General features: G+C 39.2%; 1 protein-coding gene across 1 annotated transcript in view; it reads left to right on the plus strand.

The window, feature by feature from the left end:
- LOC140493664 (ethanolamine kinase 1-like) overlaps positions 1-26,650 on the plus strand; it is a 460,360-nt gene that overhangs the window by 382,008 nt on the left and 51,702 nt on the right. Inside the window, exon 7 of the mRNA XM_072592363.1 lies at positions 3,637-3,710. Within this exon, the coding sequence (XP_072448464.1) occupies positions 3,637-3,710 (74 nt within the window). The remainder of the gene's footprint in view (positions 1-3,636; positions 3,711-26,650) is intronic.

Raw genomic sequence — 26,650 nt, forward strand, 5'->3', positions numbered from 1 at the left:
CGTGAACGAATTGCAACATTGAATATAAGAGTTCATGTTCTCACATACTTACAGTTCACTGTTGGAGAATAGCAGTGCTGATGCAGTAAAAGACCTTTGGAATGTGGTGTAGTATTGACAAAGTGAAGTGGCATGTTTAATGTCATCTGTAATTGCTTCCACTTCACAGTGAATACTGGGATTCACAGAATCATAGACTGATACTGTACAGAAGAGGACCTTTGGCCCATCAAATCAGCATCAACAAAAATAGTTCTAAATCTGTATGACTCCCACTTTCCTGCACTTGGCCCATAGCCTTTAATGTTATGACATTTCAAGTGGTCATCCAAATAGATGTAAGGACTCCCTCATTAACTACCCTTCCAGGCAAACCATTCCAGGTTCTCACCACATTCTGGCTGAAAACAAAATCTTCAAATCTTCAGTAAATCCCCTGCTTTTCCCTTTAAAATTATGCCCCCTTGTTACTGACCTACAACTAAGAGGAACAGCTTTCTATTCACCGTGTCCATGCCCCTCATAATCTTGTCCATCTATATCAGAGCCCCTCTCCACCTTCTCTGCTGTAAATAAAACAATCTGAGCTTAGCCAGCCTCCCTTCATAGCCAAACTGCACTATGCCAGGAAACATCCTGGTGAATGTCCTGTACACCTCCTTCAGTACAATCACATCCTTTCTACTGGGTGGTAGCCAGAACTGTACACAATACTCCAGCTGTGGCCTAACCTAAAGTGCTGCACAGCTCCAATATGGCCTCCCTGCTCTTATAATCTATGATGCAACTGATAAAGGCAAATGTCTCTTATGCTTTCTGAACTAACCTATTAACCTGTCCTGCTACTTTAAGGGATCTGTGAACAAACACCACAAGATTCTCTGAGTTTCCTCATGTCCTGTCATTCATTGAGTACTCCCATGTTTTGTTACTTCTTCCAACGTGCATCACTTCACACTTATTGGAGTTAAGTTCCATCTGTCCCTAATCTGCCCATCTGATTAATCCAACTATTTCTTCTTCTAACCTAATACTTTCTTCCTCACTATTAACTGCCCAGTCACCTTTCATGCCTTTTGCAATTTACTTACCAGTTGCTTCTATATTGTTTTTATATCACAAAAAATAAGAGACCTATCATTGATCCCTGTGATATACCACCAAACACTTCAGTCATACAAACAATCTTTTGTTACTCCTGGTAAGCTAATTTTGGGTCCATCTTGTCAAATTACCTGAGATCCCATGTATTTCTACCTTCTTTTTCATTCTCCCATGTGGGAATGTGTCAAGAACTTTTCTGAAATTCATAAAAACTACACCAACTATACCACTCTCTGCAAACTTGTTCACCTCCTTGAAAAATTCAATCAAATTTCTTGGTCACAACCTCCCTCTGTCAAAGCCATGATAACTATCCCTGGGAAAACCTTGCCTTCCAAGTAGAGATTAGTTCTTTCCTTCAGAATTTTGAATTTTGTCCTATAGTTTCCAATTAATTTGTCATGATTAGTGACATGCTCATGATTACATCTGGCTAGAGATTTGAATATATGTTGTTGGTAAATGAATGAGCCGTGCATGCAAATCATTTCATGCCATCATTGAATCTCTGGATGGCCCTTGAGGGAAGAGCCTCACATCACCCTCAAGCATCCTAGCCCCTCAGATAGAACAGTGCAATCATATATCGCTCACTATGAGTGAGCTGGCTATCAGTTTTCATTTCTATTGCACAATTAAAATTTAGAGTCATAGAGTCATAGAGATAGACAGCATGGAAACAGACCCTTTGATCCAACTTGTCAATGCCAACCAGATATCCTAAATTAATCTCGTCCCATTTGCCAGCATTTGGCCCATATCCCTCTAAATCCTTCCTGTTCATATGCCCATCCAGATGCTTTTTAAATGTTGTAATTGTACCAGCCTCCACCACTTCCTCTGTCAGCTCACTCCATATATGCACCACCCTCTGTGTGAAAAAGTTGCCCCTCAGATCCATTTTAAACCTTTCCCCTCTCACCTTAAATCTATGCCCTCTAGTTTTAGAGTCCCCTACCCCAGGGAAAAGACCTTGTCTATTTATCTTATCCATGCCTATCACAACTTTATAAAACTCTATTAGGTCACCCATCGGCCTCCGACGCTCCAGGGAAAATAATCCTTGTCTATTCAGCCTTTCCCTATCGCTCAAATCCTCCAACCCTGGCAACATCCTTGTAAATCTTTTCTGAACCCTTTCAAGTTTCACAAAATTTGGAGATAGGTGGAATTATATAAAGTGAATGTTCCTGAGAGAGTTCCAAGCTGTAGCTGAAAGTTGATATTCCCCTGAAGCCTTTTTGTGTATCTGCCCCTGTCAATCCCATTATCTGTTGAAACCTTAAGGGGAAATTGGATGTTTTTCTCCACCATAAGAATCTAATTTTTCCATTCTTGTTGTACTCTCCCATATTTCTTAGTATTGCCTACACTGCTCGAGGACTGGGCAAGTTCTGCCAATGATGTTTAACTGGAGTTAACTCACCTGCTCCCGACAAACTTAACATTGATCTTCTATATTGATCTACTTACAGCAAACCAGTAATTCACAATGAATCTGATCCTTGTCATTCCAGCTTTGTCCATTTTTTTTTCTCTTACTAGTTCCACACCACTATAGCAACTCAAACACAAAATCAATGTTGAGACATCAGTAAAGCTGTGCTGCACTGTTGGAGATGTTATCTTTTGGATGTCAGACTGAGATGTTACTTCAAGGAGAAGCAGCAGAAGTATCCCTAGTGTCCTGACCAGTGTTTATCACTCAATAGAATTTACAAAGCTATATTATCTGCTCCTTGTAGCATTACAGATTTTGAAAGATTTCTGAACCCGAACAGACTTCTCTAAATTAATCAGTCGGGCAATTATGACAATTCAACAATTTCAGGGTCACTTTTAAAGCAAAACTGAATTCAAATTCTTGAACTACCGTACCATGTTTTGAATCCATATCCGGATTACTGTTGCAGGTTTTTGGACTAGTAATGCAGTAACATCGCCATTAACTTACCATACTCTGTCTTTCATTCTTTGTTTAAATGCCTGGTTAGACTAAGTAACTCATTAGAAATTCTCTCAGTTTAAGATCGCTACTTGTAATTTGTAAGGTGCCTAGGTACACAAATAAGACACAAAAAACTTGCAGTCAACTTATTTAGAAATTGCCTCCATGTCTTCAAGGGTGAGCACCCAGGATTACTCTCATGTATTTTATTTGGCCTTTGTATCAAATAAACTTTCCAATAATCAGAGTTGTTTCCATTTTTATAAAGTAGGAAGTAAATCCAAAGGGTGGATAATGAAAGAAAATGTCATGTTGTAATGATGTCTGGGTTTAGAGTGAGGAGACAGTAAACATTTTGCCAAGTCAAGAGTTTAATCACTTTTTCTAACATGGTGTAAAATTCTTTCATATATTGCACTTTCATTTCTCTGTATCTATATAAGGTATACATTAACTAAAGAGAAATATCTTGCTAATGCACTTTTTGACTTAAATCTGTGTCATTTCTGAAATAAACGTAGATTGTAATATTGGTCACTACTTTTACTTTCTTTGGTCTCAATTATTTTTTTCTCTCTGTTTAGGCTTCACACTTCTCCTGGGGCCTCTGGGCTGTCCTCCAGGCCAGATATTCCACCATTGACTTTGATTTCCTGAGGTAAGTGCCCTGCATTTTTAGACAAAGTGAAAGAAAACAAAATCTAGCCTGTGTCTGGCTCATTGTTGCTGACAATGTGAACGCTAATGCAATTGGAAGCAGCACGTCTAAATAGTCTGTCATGTTTTCTTTAATGTTTTGTAACCCACAGATGGGATTCATTTCCACCCTGTTCCAAAAATGTAAACGATAAAACAGCATTAAAGCACTTTAAACTACTTGATGACATTTTGGTCACGTTAATGAAAACTGGCATTTATACCGATTAGGACAAATCAATCAAAAGATTGAAATACTATTGAGTGTTTCTCTCCTTGTATTCAACCTACTTTCTCGGAGTGCATTTGTAAATTATTAAAATGTGATTTGAATATTTCAATGCTTTGATTAAAACATACAACAAAATATTATCAATTGAATTGGCCCATTTAATTTGTTTTTTCAGTGCATTTCATATTTTGTCCGGCTCATAACTCATCCCTTTCTAACTTAACCACTCAACGCATAGTACTGTTTCAGTAGTCTTTTCCAGCTTTGGTGGTTACATTAATTGTTAATGACAAAGGCAACCTTCACTCTGTGTGGTTTCCTGCCCACATTTGGATCATTTACAGGGTCTTTTTCCTGATAGGAAATGCAATATGAGATGTGCGAAAACAGTGCGTATATTGTAGTTTAATTGGCTTTTACTGTCGCTCATCCAAGTTCGGCGCGTGTGCTGTAGGGTGTCTGTTCCACAACAGGAAAGAATAAACCCAGACTCAAATCATAGGAAATTCATCAAATATGGTTCTTGGAGTTCTGTCTTTCAAGCTCTGTTTCATTGCCATATGATCTCCATAAACCGAATTACTGTTGGCTTAGGTACAAGACTAAAGGCGCCTGGGGCTAGTTCATAATGAAATCCACATGCACGTGACAATAGAATGATCATGGAGAAGCATGGAAATTTCTCCATTGGATCACTTTATTTCTTTTATAAAAATAAACTCACTATACTTACTACACTTAAGGGAGGAACTGATAATTCACTTGCAGTTTGGATGCATGCGTGCCAAACCGTTAATAGTGACAGGACTAAATGGGTACTTAGACTATCAGATATCTCAAACATTTTTATTGGATGAATATAGTGTACTGTCAAACCTACCCTGCAGTAAGTATATACATTTTATTAATGTTTCAGCTGTGTATCGCAAAAGATGCTGCAAAGTTTGACACTTGGTTTGGCTACTGTAAAACTTTATGCAAAACTTTAAAGCATATAAATGTTTTTACTATTTCCCTTTTTGCATGCTTCCCAATCCAACAATTCTTTTATAAGATTAGGTGTACCATTAAAGTGACACTTAAGTTGAAGGCATGACATTTGGTTAGTAAGGGCACGTGGTTGGGCCAGAATTTAGTGTGGTCCTAACAGTAGAACATTTGGCACTGTCCCTCACTATTGTTCCTGATGGCACTTCATTGCATCACTTAGAAGTATTTGCTTTTCTCAAATCCTTTAATTCACATGGAAAATTAATGTTTAATCACAACTATAGTCTTTAATAAGTTTTATTTTTGTAAGTACATTAAATATTAAGTGCATGCAAAATGGTACTGTCAGAGTCATTTAAATGGTCTATTTCAACTTTCAATCTATGAAAAAGCTGAAGGTTGACTTGTTAAAAAAGTCCATCTCCTGTAAAGCCATGCTTTATATGTTTTTATGATTTTAAAATAACATTGTAAGTCTCTTATTGTTGTGACACTTTAATATGCAGTTAATCTGTTCCTGAATTCTTATTACCTTGAGATCCTTTTCACTCTTATAGCTCCTTATGTACAGGATCAGATCATCATCCAGACATCCCTTTTGCAATTTTCCCTCATAATTTTCAGCATTCACGCTTGAGATTTACTTTGCAATACTTACATGCACTGTTGTTCATATTTACATGTTTCAGCTACCAGAAATGGACGTGGTAATAAAAGTGCAGCTGGACTAGATAGCTGTAGAGTTTATTCATAACTTCCTCTATTTGTTTTGTTTATATAGGTCTGCATTCCGTTGGCTTTTTTGTTTGCAGTTTGTATTGACTGGACCTGTTAAAGTCTACAAAGCTCTCTTACAGCTTTGTTCTTCATTATTTCAATACCATTCACGTATTTCACACACTGCCTATTCTTTCTTTTTACATAGAGTACTTTATAGCTATGAAGCATTTGCATTAAATTTTGTCTGCCCTTGTTCTGTCACTTGCATATTTTGTTCATGTAATGTCTGAGTTGCTTCCTGTAATACCACTGGTGTTGGAAGGTGCCATTAAATCTGTGTAGGTTCGTAGGATTGCAGGATGTTGTATAGACAGGGGTAAGCAGAAAAATGACAAGATATCTAAAATCCTGGTATTTTGTTGATTCTGATGATCTTCTGGTTCTCTTTTCTTTCCCTGTACTATCTCGTGTTAAGGATCAAGACTGGGATTTTCTTGAGCATGGCTACTAGCCTCCCGGAACCATACAAAAAATGATTCTGAATCCAATTCTGCCCCCAGTAGGGGAGGCAATTCAGAAAGGACAGATGAGTTGGGCAAATTATGGAAATGTATAGAAAAATGACAGGATCAACTATCAACTTCTAACAGATAGGTTTGATATGCTGCACATTATAAAGGAAAATGGACAGCACATGTTCAGTGATGGTCATCACAAACCCAAAAATGTACAGCTAATCCAGTTGTTTAGAAGTAACCCAAGGTTTGGAAGAAGATGTAAAGAACCCACATTGCAACATGGTGACAGAATTGGAGACACCTAGTCTGCTTTTTTTCAGACAAATTTGAAGAACCATGAGGCAAGATTGAATAACCAAAGGGAATTATAAACTACAAAGCAAGAACAGCCTCAGAAGACTTCCTTCCAGGAGAAAAGTTTTGTTTTCAATTCACTCATGGTATGTGGGGATTCAGATACATATAGGTAAGATGATTTGGAAGCATTTAGTATGCTTGCCTTTATTACTTTGACCTTTGCATATAGGAGTTGGAACATTATGTTGAGGTTGCACAGGACGTTGGTGAGGCCTGTTCTGAGGACTGTGTCCAGTTCGGGTCACCCTGTTATTGGAAGGATATCTTTAAGCTGGAGAGCGTTCAGAAGAGTTTTACCAGGTTGTTGCTGGGAATGGAGGGTTTGCGTTCTAAGGAGAGGTTGGATACACTTGGACTTTTCTAACTGGAGCATAAGAGGTTGAGAAGTGACTTGAGGTTTATAAAATAATGAAGGTTATAAGGTGAATGGAAGGTGTCTTTTCCCTAGGGTGGGGGATTTCAAGACTAGGTGAGAGGAGAAAGATTTTAAAAAGACATAAGTGGCAATTTTGTTAAACAGAGTGGTTCGTGTGTAGAATGAACTTCCAGAGTAAGTGGTGAATGCGGCCTCAGCGGTGGATGAATAGAAAGGATTTGAGGGATATGGGCCAAAGGCAGGCTGTCTCGTTTGAGATTACGGTTGGCATGGACTAATTGACTGAAGGGTCTGTTTCTGTGCTGTGTGACTCTGACATGATCAACAATATACAGTCTGAGCAAGGGCTAGCCTTTGATCAGTCAAACCAGCCTGTGAGTCAGCCCATTGGAAATCAAGACTCCAGTGAGCAATTCAATGCAAGGCGGAGGCTTATTCCAAGCCCATCACTGCAGCAGGTCCAAAAGTGTGAGTCCCACCTAACAGGAAGAAAATGGGAAAAGGCAGAATCTGCCATTTTGATATGCTGACACTGTGGTGCAAGAATGAATGGCAAGTGACTTGGTTGTCCAGCAGGTGATGTTCAGTGCCTTTATTTTAGCAGATTCAAACCACTTCAACAATTTTGCAACAGAATATCTTAACAGTCCATCAAGCAGACTAACTGCAAAGTGAAAGTAAAACCAGAAAATTAAACAAGAGAAAAAGACAAGAAAACAATGTAGTTACAAACTTTCACGGTCAAGTGGATAGGGTTGGTCCTATAACAACAGCTGATGATCTGGACCAGGATTATTGGTCAGTCAGTTTCAAAGCTGGAAATGCAGATTTTTGTTTTCTTGATTCAGAGTTGAATTATGCCTGATACTTTAGAATAGCTTCACACTGTATAACCTTGACTATCAGGTGTCTGGGATGCATCAGTGTTTCAGCCATGGATCTTTTGAGCAACATTTACCTAAAATGGTAACATTATTAAGGAGTCTACTTACACCTTACAGAATTAAAATAAAGCCTTGTTCAGTTAGCAAGCATATGTCCACCAAATCTTTTACAGTGGCTACCAAATATTCCTACCCAGATAAAAGACATTCCAGTCCAAGATGATGATGATGATGATTATCTTTAATTGTGTGAGGAATTGCCTTGGTCTTTCCAGAAACAAGAGCTTTTATCTAAAGAAAATTGAACAGTTATGTCGGTTTCTCACTACTCTTCCCATTTCTAAAACTTTGGATCAAGAAGACTGAATTACTATCTGTCTAGAATTGTCTCCACTTTTCAAACTTGTCAATCAGCCTTACAGTCTGCTGTCTGAAGAGGATAAACCTATCTCTACAGCATTACATTCACTGAATGCATCAGGACATAAGACCATAAGACATAGGAGCAGAAATTAGGCCAGTCAGCCCATTGAATCTGTTCCACCATTCAATCATGGCTGATAAGTTTCTCAACTTAATTCTCCCGCTTTCTCCCCATAACCTTCAATCCTCTTCACAATCAAGAATCTATCTATCTCCATCTTAAATATAATCAATGACCTGGCCTCTACTGCTTTCTATGGCAGTGAATTTCATAGATTCATGACTCTCTGGCTGAAAAGGTTTCTCCTTAACACAGTTCTAAAAGGTCTTCCCTTTACTCTAAGACTATGCCCTCAGGCCATTGACAGATCCGGTTTTGACATTTCAGGAAGAATGTGTGGTGGTTCCTGATGCATTGTGTTAGGATTTTCCTGACTTTCTTCCTTCTAAAGTGAACATAGTTCTTCAGCTATTCTTACAGAGATACCTATTTTTAAGCAAAATAGCATTCATGCAGAATCGCTATATCAGGTTGAAAAAGATGTGATAGAGGTATCCGTCCCTTCACTTATGCATGGTAGTTGCACAGATCTTTCAACAGGGATGAGAGTTTGAACCTGAAGCAGTCTTCCAGAGTGTGCATGCTACCTGGGAATCGTAAGCTCTGTATATTCAGGAGAGTTTTCCATCTACACTGAATGCCTTTCCACTTTGGCATAAAGGTCCTGAAGATTCTTTGTTCTCACTTCGTTTTAAGTGCACACTGGTTGAACTGATAGAATGTGTTAATGATTTTTATCCTGCATTATCCTCTCATTCAGAGAAAGTATGTAACAGGAGTGGTGCCTCCAGTCTGAACAGAATATCTTCCAATCCAAGATGCAACAATTCAGGAGCAGTTCCTCAATGAGTTGCAGACTTTCTTCCAATATTTCAAAGACTGGCATCAGTACAGTCTTTCTATTCAGCTCTTAATCCAAAATAGAGCATACAGCTCACAAAGTTGAAATTATCATTACACTGTTTCCAAAGAAGAATTGTGATACTTGTGACTCCTTAGTTAATTCTGCATCCATTTTCCATTCAATGATATTTCAGTGACAATTACATTTTTTACAAAGGAGACGTCATGAATATAGATATAACGTATCAATATTCAGTTAGGCAGAAGTGGTCCCCTCTTGATGAGCATCGAAAGGGCTCCGGCCTGAAAATTCGATTTTCCTGCTCCTCGGATGCTGCCTGACCTGTTGTGCTGTTCCAGCAACACACTCTCAACTTTATACCTCGACAATCAGCCCAACACAGCCAGCCCTGTCACTATCACAAAGTCTGGAATAATGATATTAATTTTGTCCTTCACACTTCAACTGTTGTCCAAAGGGTTCCACATCAATCTGAAGGTTAACACCTTTCTATGCCATCTCAACAGAACAGATCAGGGAAAAATTGTGAGACTACCACAGCAATTCAACTGACTTAGGGAGAGACAGTGAAATTTGGAAATACTTCTGACCAAATGGGAATAGTTCAAGTTAGTTGTCCAGTTAATAATGACGAGAAAATACTTTCAGTTTTTAATATTGGAAATATTGAACATATTTTTGGGGAGATGTAATAAAGAGTTTGAATATGTGAATGTGCTATGGTGTAACTATGATCAATAGTCATGTGCTAGTAATCAGTTATAGGATCAGTTATACTGCTCTGTATCCTTGCCATCACATACAGTTTGTCAATAAACATTGTTTATCAGTAACTCAGAAGTCTGAGCTGAAATTGTATGAAGATCCGAGGAACCCATATTACAACAGCATATACCACAATGGTCAGAAACGCAAAAATGTCATGCTGACCTATTGCAGTAATGCAAAATTAACTTCTCTGATCCCCCTTTCAAATTTTAGTATACCTATCTTAGATCTATGGTTTTAACTTCAACATATTTATTATGAAATAACCAAACAACAGGATATGATGAAGAATATAGCTGATGGCAGTAATTACCTTAAAGTCGAAGCTTTAGCACAATTACTTCACTGTTTGATTTACTTCTGGCCAAAGCAATCCCAGGTGTGGTAATGTTCTTGATTATTTGCAGACTTTCACAGTCACTATTGTCTTTTGTTGTAGGCAGCAAGATTAACTCACACAATATTACTTCAAACATGCGAACTTCAGAGTCATCCAGCTGTGATTTGTATCAAAGCTGGTGATACGTAAGAGTGTGTATAGGACCAGATAATGTGCAAGTTCTGAAAAACTGAGGTGAGGCTTAACTTTTACAATGGCAACAAGAATTTCCAGATATGACAGCTTTTTTTTCATGCATCCAGCACTCCAGGTTGCCTGGGTAGAAAGGAACATCAGAAAATCAGACAGTTTGGAGCTCACGCCTGTAAAGAAATGCCCTGATCTTCCTTCCATTAATTGAAATGAAAGAAAAATACAGTAATTTCCTTTGCAGGCAGGCACAGACCCAGAAAAACTCTCCTGACATTTCTACGACCACTTACCCACCATTAGAACTATTACAAGTTGCTGAGTTTCTGATCATTGGCAGGCATGTGGTTACACATTAGATCTGAATAACCCTATTATCATTCATTTAAAAATATAATGGGACATCCTGTCATGAGTTATTTAATCATGCAGGGTTCAAACCCAGCAGGGGTTTGTGCTCATGTGTCTTGGTACTGATGTGGAATTGCAGATAAATTATTTTATTACCTTATGTGGCAATATTGTTCTTTTCTCCTTGCTTTGATTGGGACCTTTAAGAAGATAAGTCAAGCTTTATTTAAAAACACGTTATGACAACATGGTCATCGCTTCTAAGCTCCATGTTTCTGTATGAGGTGTTTTATTAAACTAAAGAAAGGTATATTCAAATTTTTAAAAAATTGCCAGAGAATATATTTGGGAACAAAAAATTGTTTCAGTTGCTTAAGTATACGTTGTGATGTAAAGAAACAGAGTGCCCTTTGTTAGCTTGACTGTGCTTTATTGCAATCCTTGCATCTGGAATCAAACAAAAATATTAATTTAACGAAAACCATAGAAAATTCTTGAAGGCACCCACAGCTAAAACAATATCTTATTTCTGATCTTATTAACTTTAATTGGAATAAGCTAAGGACAGCTAGCACATCTTAACTGTGATTATTTGGGCTTTCTAAAAGTTTGAATTCCAACCTCTAAGAATTCAACATTTCCAGAATTGGTCATTTGATATTAAAAAGTGACTCTCCTTACCATAATGAACAAGGAAAACTATTCAAAGTATCCTAGTCATTCATCCAGAAGAACCCTCAATGCTTCCCTTGGTATCTATATAATTTTAAGGGTTTCTAGGTTTTTTCCGAATATTCTGTTCAGTAATCCATTTTCATGGCTGATTACTGTGCTTACACTTCTGAGTGAGAAGATTGTGAGTTCAAATTCCATGCCAGAGACTTGAACACAAAAATCTAGACTGATATTCCAGAACAATGAGATGTTTAAAGGTGCTGTCTTTCATATAAGCTCTTAAAATGAGGTCCCATTTGTTCTTTCAAGAGTTCAACAGCAACTTTCCCTCTACAACAAATTATAGACCTGCAGGAAGTGTCTTTATGTGGTGGCTGAAAATCCAATCATTGAGAGGGAAATTTTGCCACAAGTGCTGCATGTTATGCTACTATATATGAATATGGTTAATTGGTTGGGTGTTGGCTTTGTAGCCAATGTAGCTGCTGGTCATTGTTGTAGTGTAGGCTAACCCACAGGACGTGTTGCTATTTGCCTCTGTCATCAGCTAGTGACAACCTGATGTGATAATCAATATTTTGGGCTTTCATGCTTTCAAGCATCCTTGAAGTTGAGCTTGAGTTGTCCTAATTGACCCTGGCTGTCTCACCATACAGAAAGTCTTTGCGTATGCAACTATCTTCCATCCTGTGGATTTGTCCAAGCAGAGAAAGCTACCACTGTTAGATGGTGGTAACAAACGTAGGAAATCTGCCTTGGAGAGGTCTGGGCACTGATGATTTTATCAGTGTACATATAATACCTTTATGACATTCTCCTTCTTGGCTGGAAAGTAGACTCTGTTTCACGGGGAGTTGCAAAAATTACCACACTATACAAAATCAAAGGGCATAGAGGAGACTGCAACAACAACAGGAACATCTCACACCTTCACATCACAAAAAAGGCTTTTATTCGTTAAAATACTCCATCTAACTGACACAGCAGTGAATCTGCACAGTTGCTGCCTTTGCCGTTTTGAGTTATTGTATCTCTGGACACCGGAGTACGTCTAGTAAACATTAAGAAACAGTAAAATTCACAGCTGACCTTTGAGGAACCTGTGTGGGAGAGCTCACAGCACAGGAACAGCTAAGCGCATAGCTTGTAACGTGTAACCTTGCCAGAAGTCTACAGCAAAGAGTAGAATGGGTTCTTCTTGATTTTATATTTTATTGAAATCTGTCTCTTGAATAAATTTTTAAAAATAAAAAACAGAACTACTAAGTTAGCCTGGAGCTGTGTTTTTTAGAGCAAAACGATAATGCTATTTTTTGGGTCTGTAGATTGTCAAGGAGCAATGATGGCCTTTAGTAAAGTGAAATGTGCTTCCTGTCGGCTGTGGGAGTTTAGGGAGAGTTTCCATGTTACTGATGGTTACGTCTTCAGGAAGTGTCTTTGGTTGCGAACCCTATCATATCGCATGGATAGGTTGAAACAGCAGTTAGAGGCAATAAGAAATCTACAAGAGCTAGGGGTGTGATGGATGGCAGTTAAAGGAAGGAGAGAAATCCACAAATGCAGTCAGGTAAATAGGTTGACTCCAGAAAAGGTAGGAGGGCTAGACAGGTAGTGCAGGAGTCTTCTGTGGCTATCTCCATTTCAAACAATTATGCTGTTTTGGAAAATGTAGGGGATGATGGATTCTCAGAGGAAAGTAGCATGAACAACCAAGTTTCTGTTATCAAGACAGGCTTTAATGTAATGAGGGATATGTCAGGTTCCAAGCGATCAATTGTGTTAGGGGACCCTCTAATCAAAGGCACAGACAGACATTTCTGCGGCCAGCACTGAAAAGTCGAATGATGTGTTGCTTCCCTGGTGCCAGAATCAAGGATGTCTCAGAGAGGGTGCAGAATGTTCTCTAAGGGGAGAAGGAACAGCAGGAAGTCATTGAACACATAGGAAATAACAACACAGGAAGGGAAAAGGATGAGATTCTGAAGGGAGAAGATAGATAGTGAGGCAAGAATTTGAAAAAGAGGTCCTCAAGGGTAATAATGTCTGGTTTACTCCCGGTAAACTGGCTACAAGCCAGTGAGGATAGGGATAGGAGAACAGAGCAGATGAAAGTGTAGCTGAGGAGCTGGTGCAGGGGAGAAGGGTTCAGATTTTTAGATCACTGGAATCTTTTCAGGGATAGAAGTGACCTGTATAAGAAGGACGGATTGCATCTGAATTCGATACTGGCAGGGAGATTTGCGAGAGTTGCTCATGAGGATTTAAACTAGTAAGGTAGGGGGGACCCAGGGAAATAATGAGGAAAAAGATCAATCTGAGACTGGTGTAGTGGGAGCAATAAAACAGTCAGGACAGGTAGGAATAAAGCAGAGTACAATGTACGACTGATAAATTAAATTGCAGGGCATGGTTAGGAAGATGGGACTGGGTAATCATAGCAATTACAGAAATGTGGCTCAGGGATGGACAGGAGTGGCAGCTTAATGTTCCAGGATACAAATGCTACAGGAAGGATAGAAATGGAGGGGTGGGAGGGGTTGGAGTGAGTGGGAGGGCAAGAAAGGAGGGGACGTGACGTTTTTGATAAGGGATAATATTATGGCTGTACTTAGGGAGGATATTCCTTGGAGTACATCCAGAGAAGTTATTTGGGTGGAACTGAGAAATAAGAAAGGGATGATCACCTTATTGGGATTGTATTATAGACCCCTTAATAGTCAGCGGGAAATTGAGAAACAAATTTTTAAGAAGATTTCAGTTATCTATAAGAATAATATGGTGGTTATGGTAGAGGATTTTAACTTTCCAACCATAGACTGGGACTGCCATAGTGTTGAGGGTTAAAATGGAGAAGAATTTATTAAGTGTGTACAAGGAAATTTTCTGATTCAGTATGTGGATGTACCTACTAGAGAAGGTGCAAAACTTGACCTACTCTTAGGAAATAAGACAGGGCAAGGTGACTGAGGTGTCAGTGGGGGAGCACTTTGGGGCCAGTGACCATAGTTTTAAAATAGTGATGGAAAAGGATAGACCAGATCGAAGAGTTGAAGTTCGAAATTGGGTGAAGGCTTATTTTGATGGTATTAGGCAAGAACTTTCAAAAGCTGACTGGGGGCATATGTTCACAGGTAAAGGGGAGGCTGGAAGATGGGAAGCCTTCAGAAATGAAATGAGAGTCCAGAGACAGTGTATTCCTGTTAGGATGTAAGGAAAGGCTGGCAGGTGTAGGGAATGCTGGATGGCCAGAGAAATTGAGGTTTTGGTTAAGAAAAAGAAGGAAGCATATGTCAGGTATAGACAATAGAGATCAAGTGAATTCTTAGAAGAGTATAAAGGCAGTACTAGTACACTTAAGAGGGAAATCAGGAGGGCAAAAAGTGGACATGAAATAGCTTTGGCAAATAAGGTTAAGGAGTATCCTCAGGGTTTTTACAAATACATTAAGGACAAAAGGGTAACTAGGGAGAGAATAGGGCCCCTCAAAGTTCAGCAAGGTGTCCTTTGTGTGGAGTTGCAGGAGATGGGGGAGATACTAAACGAGTATTTTGCATCAGTGTTTACTGTGGAGAAGGACATGGAAGATATAGAATGTGGGGAAATAGATTGTGACATCTTGAAAAATGTCCATATTAAGAGGAGGAGGTGCACAACGTCTTGCAATGCATAAAATTGGATAAATCCCTAGGGCCTGATTAGGTGTACCCGAGAACTCTGTGGAAAGCGAGGGATTGCTGGGCCCCGTGCTGAGATATTTGTATCATCGATAGTCACAGGTGAGGTGCCGGAAGACTGGAGGTGGTCAAAGTGGTGCCACTGTTTAAGAAGGGTGGGAAGGACAAGCCAGGGAACTATAGACCAGTGAGCTTGATGTCGGTGGTGGGCAAGTTGTTGGAGGGCACAATTTACATGTATTTAGAAAGGCAAGTACTGATTAGGGATAGTCAACATAGCGTTGTTTGTGGGAAATCAAGTTTCATGAACTTGATTGAGTGTTTTAAAGAAGTAACAAAGAGGATTGATGAGGGCAGAGCAGTGGATGTGATCTATATGGACTTCAGTAAGGCATTCGACAAGGTTCTTCATGGGATACTGGTTAGCAAGGTTAGATCTCATGGAAGACAGGGAGAACTAGCCATTTGGATACAGAACTGGCTCAAAGATAGAGACAGAGGGTGGTGAAGGTGGGTTGCTTTTCAGATTGGAGGCCTGTGACCAGTGGAGTGCCATAAGGATCGGTGCTGGGTCCACTACCTTTTGTCATTTATATAATGATTTGGATGTGAACACAGGAGGTAAAATTAGTAGGTTTGTAGATGACAACATAATTGGAGGTGTTGAGCGAAGAAGGTTACCTCAGAGTACAAATGGATCTTAATCAGATGAGCCAATGGGCTAAGGAGTGGCAGATCGAGTTTAATTTAGATAAATGCGAGGTGGGCTGCATTTTAGAAAAGCAAATTACAGCAAGACTTATACACTTAATGGTAACATCCAGAGGAGTGTTGCTGAACAAAGAGACCTTGGAGTGTAGGTTCATAGCTCCTTGAAAGTGGAGTCTCAGGTAGATAGGATAGTGAAGAAGGTGTTTGGTAAGCTTTCTTTTATTGGTCAGAGCATTGAGTACAGGAGTTGGGAGGTCATGTTGCGACTGTACAGAATATTGATTAGGCCACTTTGTAAAATTGTGTGTAATTCTGATCTCCTTTCTATTGGAAGGATATTGTGAAACTTGAAAGGGTTCAGAAAAGATTTACAAGGATGTTTCCAGGATTGGAGGTTTTGAGCTATAGGGAGAGGCTGAACAGGCTGGGGCTGTTTTCCCTGGAACATTGGAGGCTGAGGGGTGACCTTATAGAGGTTTATAAAATCAGGAAGGGCATGGATAGGGTAAATAGATAAGGTCTTTGTCTGGCGTGGGGGAGTCTAGAACTTGAGGCATAGGTTTAGCATGAGAGGGGAAAGATATAAAAGGGAACTATGGGACAACTTTTTCACGCAGAGGGTGGTGCATTTAGGAAATGAGCTGCCAGAGGAGGTGGTGGAGGCTGGAAGATTCTGAGAGGTATATCATGGCTAACCAAGAAAGTTAAGAGTATTAGGGTGGAACAGTAGCTCAGTGGTTAGCACTGCTGCCTCATAGCACCAGGGTCCCAGGTTCAATTCCAGCCTTGGGCAACTGTCTGTGTGGTGTTTGCACATTTTCCCCATGTCTGTGTGGGTTTGCTCCAGTTTCCTCCCACAGTCCAAAGATATGCAGGTCAGGTGAATTGGCCATGCTAAATTGCAAATGTACTAGGTGCATTAGTCAGAGGGAAATGGGTCTGGGTGGGTTTCTTTTTGGAGGGTCGGTGTGGGCTTGTTTCCACACTGTAGGAAATCTAATCTAAATTAAAAGTTTTGCATCAGTCATTTAAAAGGCATCTGGATGGGTATATGAATAGGAAGGCTTTATAGAGATATGGACCAAGTGCTGGCAAATGGGACAAGATTAGGTCAGGATATCTGGTTGGCATGGACGAATTGGACCAAAGTGTCTGATTCATGCTGTACATCTCTGTGACTCTCTGACTCTCCTTGCAGGCTGAGTGTTCCTGAGACACCTTGAAGTTTCCACGTCAGCAAATCTATTCTGGGAAGATTCCCATATGGCAGTTACAAGACAAATGTAGAGAAGAGGGAAGAAGAGAAGCTGACTAGAGATAATTCCATAGCATTAGTCCAAAGAACAGCAGGGCAGTTATCATCGGTATCCTGGATAAAAGTTTGCCCAAATTACATAACACTAAAATTCATTCTCTGGCCATTTTCACGTTACTATTTAAGGACCTTACTTTGTGCAAAGTGACTGTTAGGTGACCACATTTCAAAGAATGTAAAGTGCTCTAGGGTGTCTTGAGGTTATGAGAAGTGCAAATCCGTTATTCTTTTGATCACATTTTGTGAAGAGCTTTCTGAAATGAGTGTTCAATTTACCTTTTACCCGGCTAAATATCCATCTTCTTGTGCTACTCTTATGAGTTACTCTAAAGTATTATTCTAGACTTATCTCCCTGGTAAACCTCTGTCGAACCACCTTTAAGATATCTTCTGTCTCGGTTGAAAAGCCTATGCTCTTGCGATCTTTTGTCATAAATCAGTCTTTAACAGTCTAAATCAGTCAAAATCAGCCTTGCAACTCCCAGCTGCTTGACCATCAGCACTCAGTATGTTCTCTTTATTCCTTAAGGTGTAGCCTGACCAGTGCATTGTCCAATTTCATTCTAAATTGTTTTGACTTATGTTCTATTGTTTTAGATGTGTAGTTCAACATTCAACCACCACCACCTGCAAGTTCTCCTCCAAGCCACTCACCATCCTGACATGGAAATATATCATCATTCCTTCAATGTTGCTGTGTCAAAATCTTGTTATTCCCTCCATAATGGCATTGTGGGTCAATCCAGAGCAGGTGGATTGCAGCGGTTCAAAAAAGCAGCTCACAACTACCTTTCTCAAGGGCAACTAGAGCCAACCAGTGATGCCCACATCCCATGAATTAATAAAAAAGGATGTGGCAGAGACAGAGAAATGGGAAGAATGGAATGGAATCCTTGTAAGAAGCAGGGTATAAGGAATTGCAATCACAGCTTGACTACGAGCCAAATTTGGTATAATTAATCTAAACAATGTGAATGCCTCCTGAAATGGTGTCTACATACTTCCTCCCCCTACCTGACATGTCACAGTAACTGCAAATCAGATTCTAACTTATCAACTCTGAGCCTCAAGCTGTCAGCACTTGCTGCAGATGAGGTCACTGTGGACTCCACTAACATCCATCAGCTCCCACATGCTACAGCTGCAGCACATCATATGCCCAGCCATCCCTATGGTATTTAATAATTTAAATGTATATGTTCAATATTTTAAAATTAATAACATTTTATGATTTAAATTAATTGACCAATCAAAGGAGACATGGAAGATATAATCACCAATCATTTACGTGTTTTCCTGTGACACCACACTTTGTCTCTGACAGATAGAAACAAGTCGAAGTGGCTCTCTGTCCACTTTTTATCTGCCACCATCTCTTAACTTTTAAATATATCTCTTAAATATATCCTGCATGGACCTAATAATGGAACGCTTGGCTTTCATAAGGACCAAACTGTTTTAAAACAAATTTAAAATCATTACGGATATTTTCAACAGAATGATAGATCATTATGTGGGAAATAATTCTTGATATAAGTAGCATAAAGCAGAGGTGTGGAAACCTTGGACTTATTACTCAATTAGGATTGTCTTTACTTTGATGCTCTTCTCTTCATCAAGCTGTTGGCCCTATTCTATCTTTCATTGTTTGAGAAGCTGCTGATCTATCTCTGTCTCTCATGCCCTTTATGAAGCTGCTGTTCCCATTATCTGTTGCACGCTTTGTGACTTTGTTGCTCCCATTCTCTCTTGTGCTATTTCTGAAGCACAGCATTATCCCCTCTGTCTTGCTCATTTCGTTGTTGCTGACTGTTCCTAGGTACTTCACTCTCATGAGCATTTTATTCATTTACATAATTTCTCCAGCACATCCTGCTGAGCTGCTTCTTTTGAATTGACTGACCCGCTAGTTTGATAGCATCAGTAAATTTGATTAATTTGAGTGTTTGAATCTAAACCACCTCCATTCTGAAAAACACATCATAATTCCATTGACTAAAGCCCATCTTCCTTTTTTATCTTCTGTTCTCAAAACATACCAGGAATCCCCACAGCTTTGAGCCTATTGAAGAGCCTGTCACATGGATTAAATGTTTTTTTGAAATTGAGGTTCAGTATAGTAGCATTTTGCTCCATTCGCTTGGATTGGTGCTTTCTCAATGAGGTTGAAGAGATTAGATATGACCTACACGTTTGAAGCCATATTGATTGCTGTTTACTATGTGCAGTGGAAGTCAAATGTGTCTCAATACCAAGGCATCTAGGAATAAAAACAGAAGTTACTGGTAAAGCTCAGCAGGTCTGGCAGCATCTGTGCAGAGAAGTCAGAGTTACTGTTTCACATCCAGTGACCCTTCCTCAGAACAAAGTACAGAGGAGAACACGGGGATGCCCTCCATGTTTCCCTGTGTGAAGATGGATGAGTGAAAAAGTATATAATCCAGGTATTATACCCAAGCAACAAGAAAAGCCCAACTTATTTCCATGATAATTTTACTAAACTAAATATATCCTGCATGGACCTAATAATGGAACGCTTGGCTTTCATAAGGACCAAACTGTTTTAAAACAAATTTAAAATCATTACGGATATTTTCAACAGAATGATAGATCATTATGTGGGAAATAATTCTTGATATAAGTAGCATAAAGCAGAGGTGTGGAAACCTTGGACTTATTACTCAATTAGGATTGTCTTTACTTTGATATTAGAGCAATCTAAATTATGTTTGAACATATTTTTCTTCATGGTTCACTAAACATGAATGTAACAATTTCTAGCACCTAAGTAGAGAAAATGTGAACATCTTAACCATCTGACCTAGCTGCTACCATATAATTGCTAGAAACCTAGAGAAATCAAGTGTGATTTTTACTCTTTCATGCCATTCCTTATGTGGGTCTGTGATTAACTACCAGAGAACCCGAATAAAATTCCAGTCCTATTATAAAAGATCTCAAGTAAATTTAGATTTAAACACCATCGCAGTGCCATTTTAAACACAAATAAATCTAGGTACTGTCTTAGCTACAGAAGTGGAAGTATAAAGAAATAAGATAATAAGTGCACCAGTGTAGGTTTCTTTGTATAAACGTAGAAGAATAAAGAAATAAAATTTAAAAGTTAAACTGATAAAATCTAAGTTAGACTGGATCATAATCAGCTGTTCTTCAATTTATTACATGATTTGTTCTGCATTCTACATCATGGATAATGCATGGTGAACCAGTATCCAGTGTAGACCTGACTTGTGAATCAGTCTATGGCATAACATTACTCAATGGTCCAATGTGCCATGTGGCTCTTCAACAGAATCCAGTATTTGGTGTGACTCAGTAGCATGAAGCTATATGCTGTGAGATTATGCATTGTGATCCACTTTGTCCTACATTTCATTCAGTAGTCGGCATGGCAGCTGACACTGGTTTAGCAGGCTGGACTGATCTGTTCAGTTTGGATTACAATTCTGCGTCTTGTGAGGTCCTGAATGATGGCCCTAATTGGGGCATCAAAAGAAGCAGGGGATTTAAAAGACTGTTTGAATCGAAAAGTGGATGGGTGGCAGAGGATTACGTGATCCAGTTTCTTGGTTCAGTTGATGAACAAACCATGGGAGTGTGGCTTATAATGTAATCTAAACCCCTTGATTGGATTGCTGGTTCTAATCTACTTCCCTAAATCTAGTAACTTTGTAGCATTAAAAAGCACTTACATTTTGCATTTCATATTAAATCTGTGATGAAACGTGCTTCTAAGATTTTGGCTATTCTGACTAATGTTTTCAAAAGGCAAATTTTTGAAAAGATGATTTTATGAACAATCACAAGTTTTTTTTGATATTTCCTACCATCAAAAATAATGGGCAGAAAATTATGTCTAGCACGCATACAATTGGAAATAAAATATTGGGAAACACAGCCATGATTTTGTGATACGTGTTCCTGGCAGACAAGAACATGTATTCAGGAAATTGTTTGAAACCCAGCTAAAGATAATCAGTCAGATACTTTAATCTGGAGCAACTGGCTATAATTTGCTTAATACAGTTAAAACTCAAGTAGCAAAACTTTGTTCTGTTGCTGGTGTGATGGAAAATGGCATGTATCATAAACTATGTTGTCCTGTTTTATATTTTCCCCCTCATCAGCGATCAGAGGAAAAATACACTTATGGATGGACCTGTAGTATGGAATAATTTTTATGAACAAAGGCCTTACTCTTAGACTATTTATCTACCAACATCGAGGTATTTTATTTATTATGCATGTTTATTGTTATGATCTGGAATTAATCATGCGCAATGATAATCTAAGCAGATTCAGTATAACTTCAGATGAGAATTGGATACAGAACCTGGAAGGAGGACATTTACGGCACCAAGAGGGAAAGGACAATGGTGTGGGTCAATTAAGAAGCTTTTCCAAAGTGCCAATGCAGGCACAATGTGCCACTGGCATTACTGTCTGCTATAATATTCTGGTTAAAAAAAAATTTATGTTTGGTTGTTCTATGTCACAAAGTCGTTTGCACATCCAGTGCAGCGTGAAGTCGTACAGAGCAGAATGTTCTTATGGTCGAAAGTCTGGTCTGTTGCTGAGTTAACCAAGTGCATACTTGTAGGCCAGTGAAGGTATTAAAACTGACCTTCATGATACTCTTTCAAAGATGGCTCCTGCAGTCACTTCCACTTGTGTGAAAGAAAATGAGGCCAGAATTAAATCCTTGTGCCTACTCCATTGTCTACCAAAAGTCATCATCTGGACACATATATGCTGAAGTGCTTGAGCCACCATCCATAGAACATAATCCAATACATTCAGGAAAGGAACAAACTGAAGAACAAATAACTGATCTCCAATAATACCACAAACATGTTGCACCTGAACTTTGGGTTTTAAAGATGTCAGCAGGTGTAAGTAAAATCAGTCCATTACAAATATGACAACATGTTTTCTACAAAGAGATTTTATTGATAACCACTTTAGTTTCTGTGTTTACCACGGATTGCACCTTTGAAAATGCCCTGTAATAATCCAGATGGAGAATTACGGGTGGTCTGCAGGTGAGTTGGTATGGAAGTGTTGATTCTAAAATGTGCCTGTTGGGAGGCTGGTTAGCTTGATAATAGAAATGAAGCATCAAAGAAGTTTTGACAAGTTTGAATATCTGATTTCAAATGGTTTCTAATAATCACTGGGTTTTGCATTTCTAATGCATAATTACAGATGTGGTGCACACCCAAACAGTGTGATCTCAACTGTACAATTTAAAGCAGCAATTCCACAAAAGCATTTGGACAAATTAGGGCACTGTGACGAAGCTGTGAAATTTAAACATGGACTCGATTGACTTAGGGTTGTATCCTGGTTTAGCAAGGTTTAGCAACATTCTCCTTGCTGTTTTCTTCTTATACTGATTAGGCAATTCTTCATGATTGAGGATAACTTCCTCAATTGTTGTGAATCCTGAAATAACCAAATAATCCAATACCAACCTACAAACACTGCCATGGGGCAGATTGCATCAGAAGAGGTAGATGGGTACGATGGTTAGCTTCTCTCATGCTCCTTCTGTTGTTTGTGTTTGGTCTTCATGTGGTACTTTTGAGATGCTAGAGATGGTCAGTCATGGGTGCAAAACACAAGGGGGAGGACTGGAGGTAACCCACCATAGATTGTGAAATCAGTGAATACAAAGGAAGATTCAACAATGAATATTGACATCCCTGTGTCCTGACAATTGAAGGTGGAGATATTGGAATTTTATAACTGCTCATTCATAGAATTCTATCTTTCTGATATCTCAGACTAGTTGTGCTAATTTAATTTTAGCAAGGAATGGAAATGAATATCCACTGCTTTCAAGCCTCTGTTGCAAACCAGCTCATGCAGACCAGTATATCAGATATGCAAATTTTGGATGTCAACACATCTGCTGTCTGGAATGGAATGGTGACAGCTTATCTATGGCCTCACAATGCATTATTGATCTGTTCGAACCTGACAGCTGGTAATGATGGTCCATGAAAAAGATGATACAGAGTAGAGAAGGTTTTTGGGGTGGGGGGTGGGGTTCTTACTCAAATATATCCCACATCTTAACATTGCCCCACCCAAAAAGTTGCCTCATCACCCAATGGGGAAGTCCACCTCTGCGCAAATGCACTTAGGATAGTTTTAGCAGAGCACACACAGACTCTAAAATCTAAAAGTCATAAGCCAAAAGCAACTCAGCAGTCAGAGCAGGGATTGGAACAGCGTTCGTTTGCCTCTCCTGAAGTCACAGGAATGGCATTATGTAGGAGCAGGAGAAAATATAAAAGCAAGACATTGTAATTTACCAAGGTTATGTTCCCTTGGTCTTTCTGAATATGTTACAAAAACATAGAAACATAAGAGCAGTTGAAATCCATTCAGCCCTTCAAACCTGCTCTAACATTCATTATGATCATGGTTGATAGCCTGTTCATTCTTTTCCCCCATTTCCTTTGATCCCTTCAACCCAAAGTGCTAAATTCAACTTCTTGAAATCATGCAAATGTTTTGACCTCAACTGTTTTCTGTGGTAGAGAATTCCATAGACTCATCACTCTCTGGATGAAGAAATCTTGCCTCAGTTCCAAATAGTTTACCCCATATCTTTAGATTGTAAACCCTAGTTCTGAATCCCTCCCCACCGCTGCCTTGTGATTGGGAATATCCTTCCTGGACCTGTCCTGTCTTGTTCTCTTCGAATTTGATCAGTTTCTGAGATATACACTTATTCATCTGAACCCCGCAGAATGTAATCTTAACCAATTCAATCTCTCCTCATAATGTCAGTCTCACCATCCAAGGAATCAATCTGGTAAACCTTCGCTGCACTCCCTCTTTCACAAGAACATCCTCTCTCAGAAAAGGAGACCAAAACTGCTCACAATCAGATTAGATTCCCTACAGTATGGAAACAGGTCCTTCGGCCCAACAAATCCTTCAAAGAGTAACCCATCCAGACCATTCCCCTAACTAATACGCGTAACACCATGGGCAATTTAGCATGGCCATTCACTTTACCTGCGTACCTTTGGACTGTGGGAGGAAACCCGAAAACCTAGAGGAAACCTATGCAGAGATGGGGAGAATGTGCAAACTCCACACAGGCAGTCACCCAAGGTAGGAATTGAATCTGGATCCCTGGCGCTGTAAGGCAGCAGTGGTAACATTGTACCACCATGCCGCCCACAATATTCCAAATGCAGTTACACCAAGGCTCTGTATAATTGCAGCAAGAATCTCTGTATGCAAATACTGTCACTATGAAGGCCAATATTTTGTTTGCCTTCACTGCCTGATGCACCTGCCTGCTTACTTTTAGCAACTGGTGTACAAGGACACCTTGGTCTTGTTGCACATTCCCCTCTCTCAGTTTATTGCCATGCAGATAATAACCTGACTTCCAGTGTAATTAAAGTTTAATTTTGCTGTTTCTTCATATTAAATTTATAAATTTATCCTACTTGCTCATGTTATTCAATACCAAACGGCAATTAATCATTTCAAGTGCTTATGAATTTCAAGGCCATGAATTGAAGGAACGAACTGGAGGGGGAAGGGAGTGCAATGTGTGCGGTTGGTTGGTTGATTTGTATGAGTCGCGTAGTAGGAGGAGAAAGTGATAGTTGTGTTGGTCCTATGTGAGTGACTAACTGAATCTTTGTGCTATTAGGTCATTCCGGGCTTCCTGAACAGAAATCTAAGCTGCTGGTCTGGTGTCAGGAGGGTGGCTGATGCGGGGGTTACTATTTTCATGCACCTCTATGTTGCGATCATTGTGATGTTTGTTGGGGAGCATGATTGCAGTTGAATTTCCCATTTTTTGATATTTTAACCAATCCTCTGTCAATTCTCTGCCCATTGAAAAGGACTGCAACTTCCTCCATAGACAGTTTAGCACAATATCCAATAAAATTCAAAGCAGCATCAACCACATGATTATGTGGCAATCCACAAGAGTGCCATTTAAGCTACACATTTATATTGCAATTCTGCAGTTTATGCCAGCTGTCAGTGTTATTGATTTACTCAGGTTGAACACATGTTGAAATGGCCCATTCATGGCTTCAATTTCCTGGCAGCAAACTTTCCCCAGTGCATCTTATTATTTTTTAAAGAGCTCTGCTGGTCTTTACACAGGTGAAGTTGACAGCAGGAATCCAGGCTAGGTTTCTGTACAGAGAATCTTGGGAATCCAAATCTAACTCCTTTGGTGCCCTACAGGACTGAGCCCAGCAAACTCAGCAAAGAACTCGAGTTTGTACAGCATAATGCCCTTGCCTAAATTCCTTCATTCCATGTTGAATGATAGAATTATTAGTTGTATCACTGAACAACCAAATGCTTCAGTTTCGTAGGTAAAACTAATCTATAATGTCATATTTTCCAAGATTATTACTGTGGGTTCCTCTACCATTGTGGTACTGAATAAGGATTGTTCGAGACAGATTGCTGCTACCAATCCTCCTCTATCCTTACTTTGTTTTTAGTTCATTACATGATAATAATCAATACGATTACATTTGGCCAGGCACAATTACTAAGGAGCTTTTACAGATACATTTTCTCCATCAGAAAGCCAGAGCAGAACTCCTTCTCGTTACCCTCAGACTTCATCAGAAGTTTGACATCATCTGAAAGGATGAAGTTCAAATTTCCAAGAACATTAATTCCATTTGATTTTCCTTGTGGTTACTTTATTATGGAGTCAAATGTAGAATGGTATATTTACTGCAACTTCATCTCCTGCCAGGTTTCTGTTTTCACATTCATATTGTCCGTACTTTTCACAAATCTTTCAGAATGTCTGCTCTTTGGAATTGGAAGATCAGTCAGTTATTTGCTTGAGGATCATTGACCTTGATTCTGATATTGGCTTGATTGGACTGTGAATCATTGCCATCATATCATTCCGAAGTGGATTGTTGCCAGACAGGCATTATTGATTGATTGTTCTGCAATGACACAAGGTTCCTGAGGTCCTTTCATACAATTCCCTTGGCTCTGTTGATAATGTATAATAATTTAACAAGGCTATATAAAAGTTAGCATTTTTCTTCAAGAGGGATTTAACTGTCTCAACCCCAGCTTTGGTTCTCTATTTGACTAGAGGCAAATGGTGAACTTATTACATGTTCAAAGTCAGACCTTGCCATGAGCTGGCTGAAAGTGCCATCAGTAAAACTGTGGACCATTGTCTAACTTGATCATATTGAGCATCCTACATGTAGTGAACAATTCATGAAAGACACTGAAAATAGCCTTTACCAGGGTGATGTAATTTTTTTCACCCCATCAAGAGAAATAAAGCAAGTAATAAGGTATAAGAATCAACCAATCATAAATCATTCTGTCCTCACTCATTCACATTTTCTGCTGGGGAAAATATTGGGGATCAGCAGCTTTTGCAGTTCAGGCCTG

This window comes from Chiloscyllium punctatum, chromosome 22 (assembly GCF_047496795.1).
Source record: "Chiloscyllium punctatum isolate Juve2018m chromosome 22, sChiPun1.3, whole genome shotgun sequence".
Lineage (NCBI taxonomy): Eukaryota > Metazoa > Chordata > Chondrichthyes > Orectolobiformes > Hemiscylliidae > Chiloscyllium > Chiloscyllium punctatum.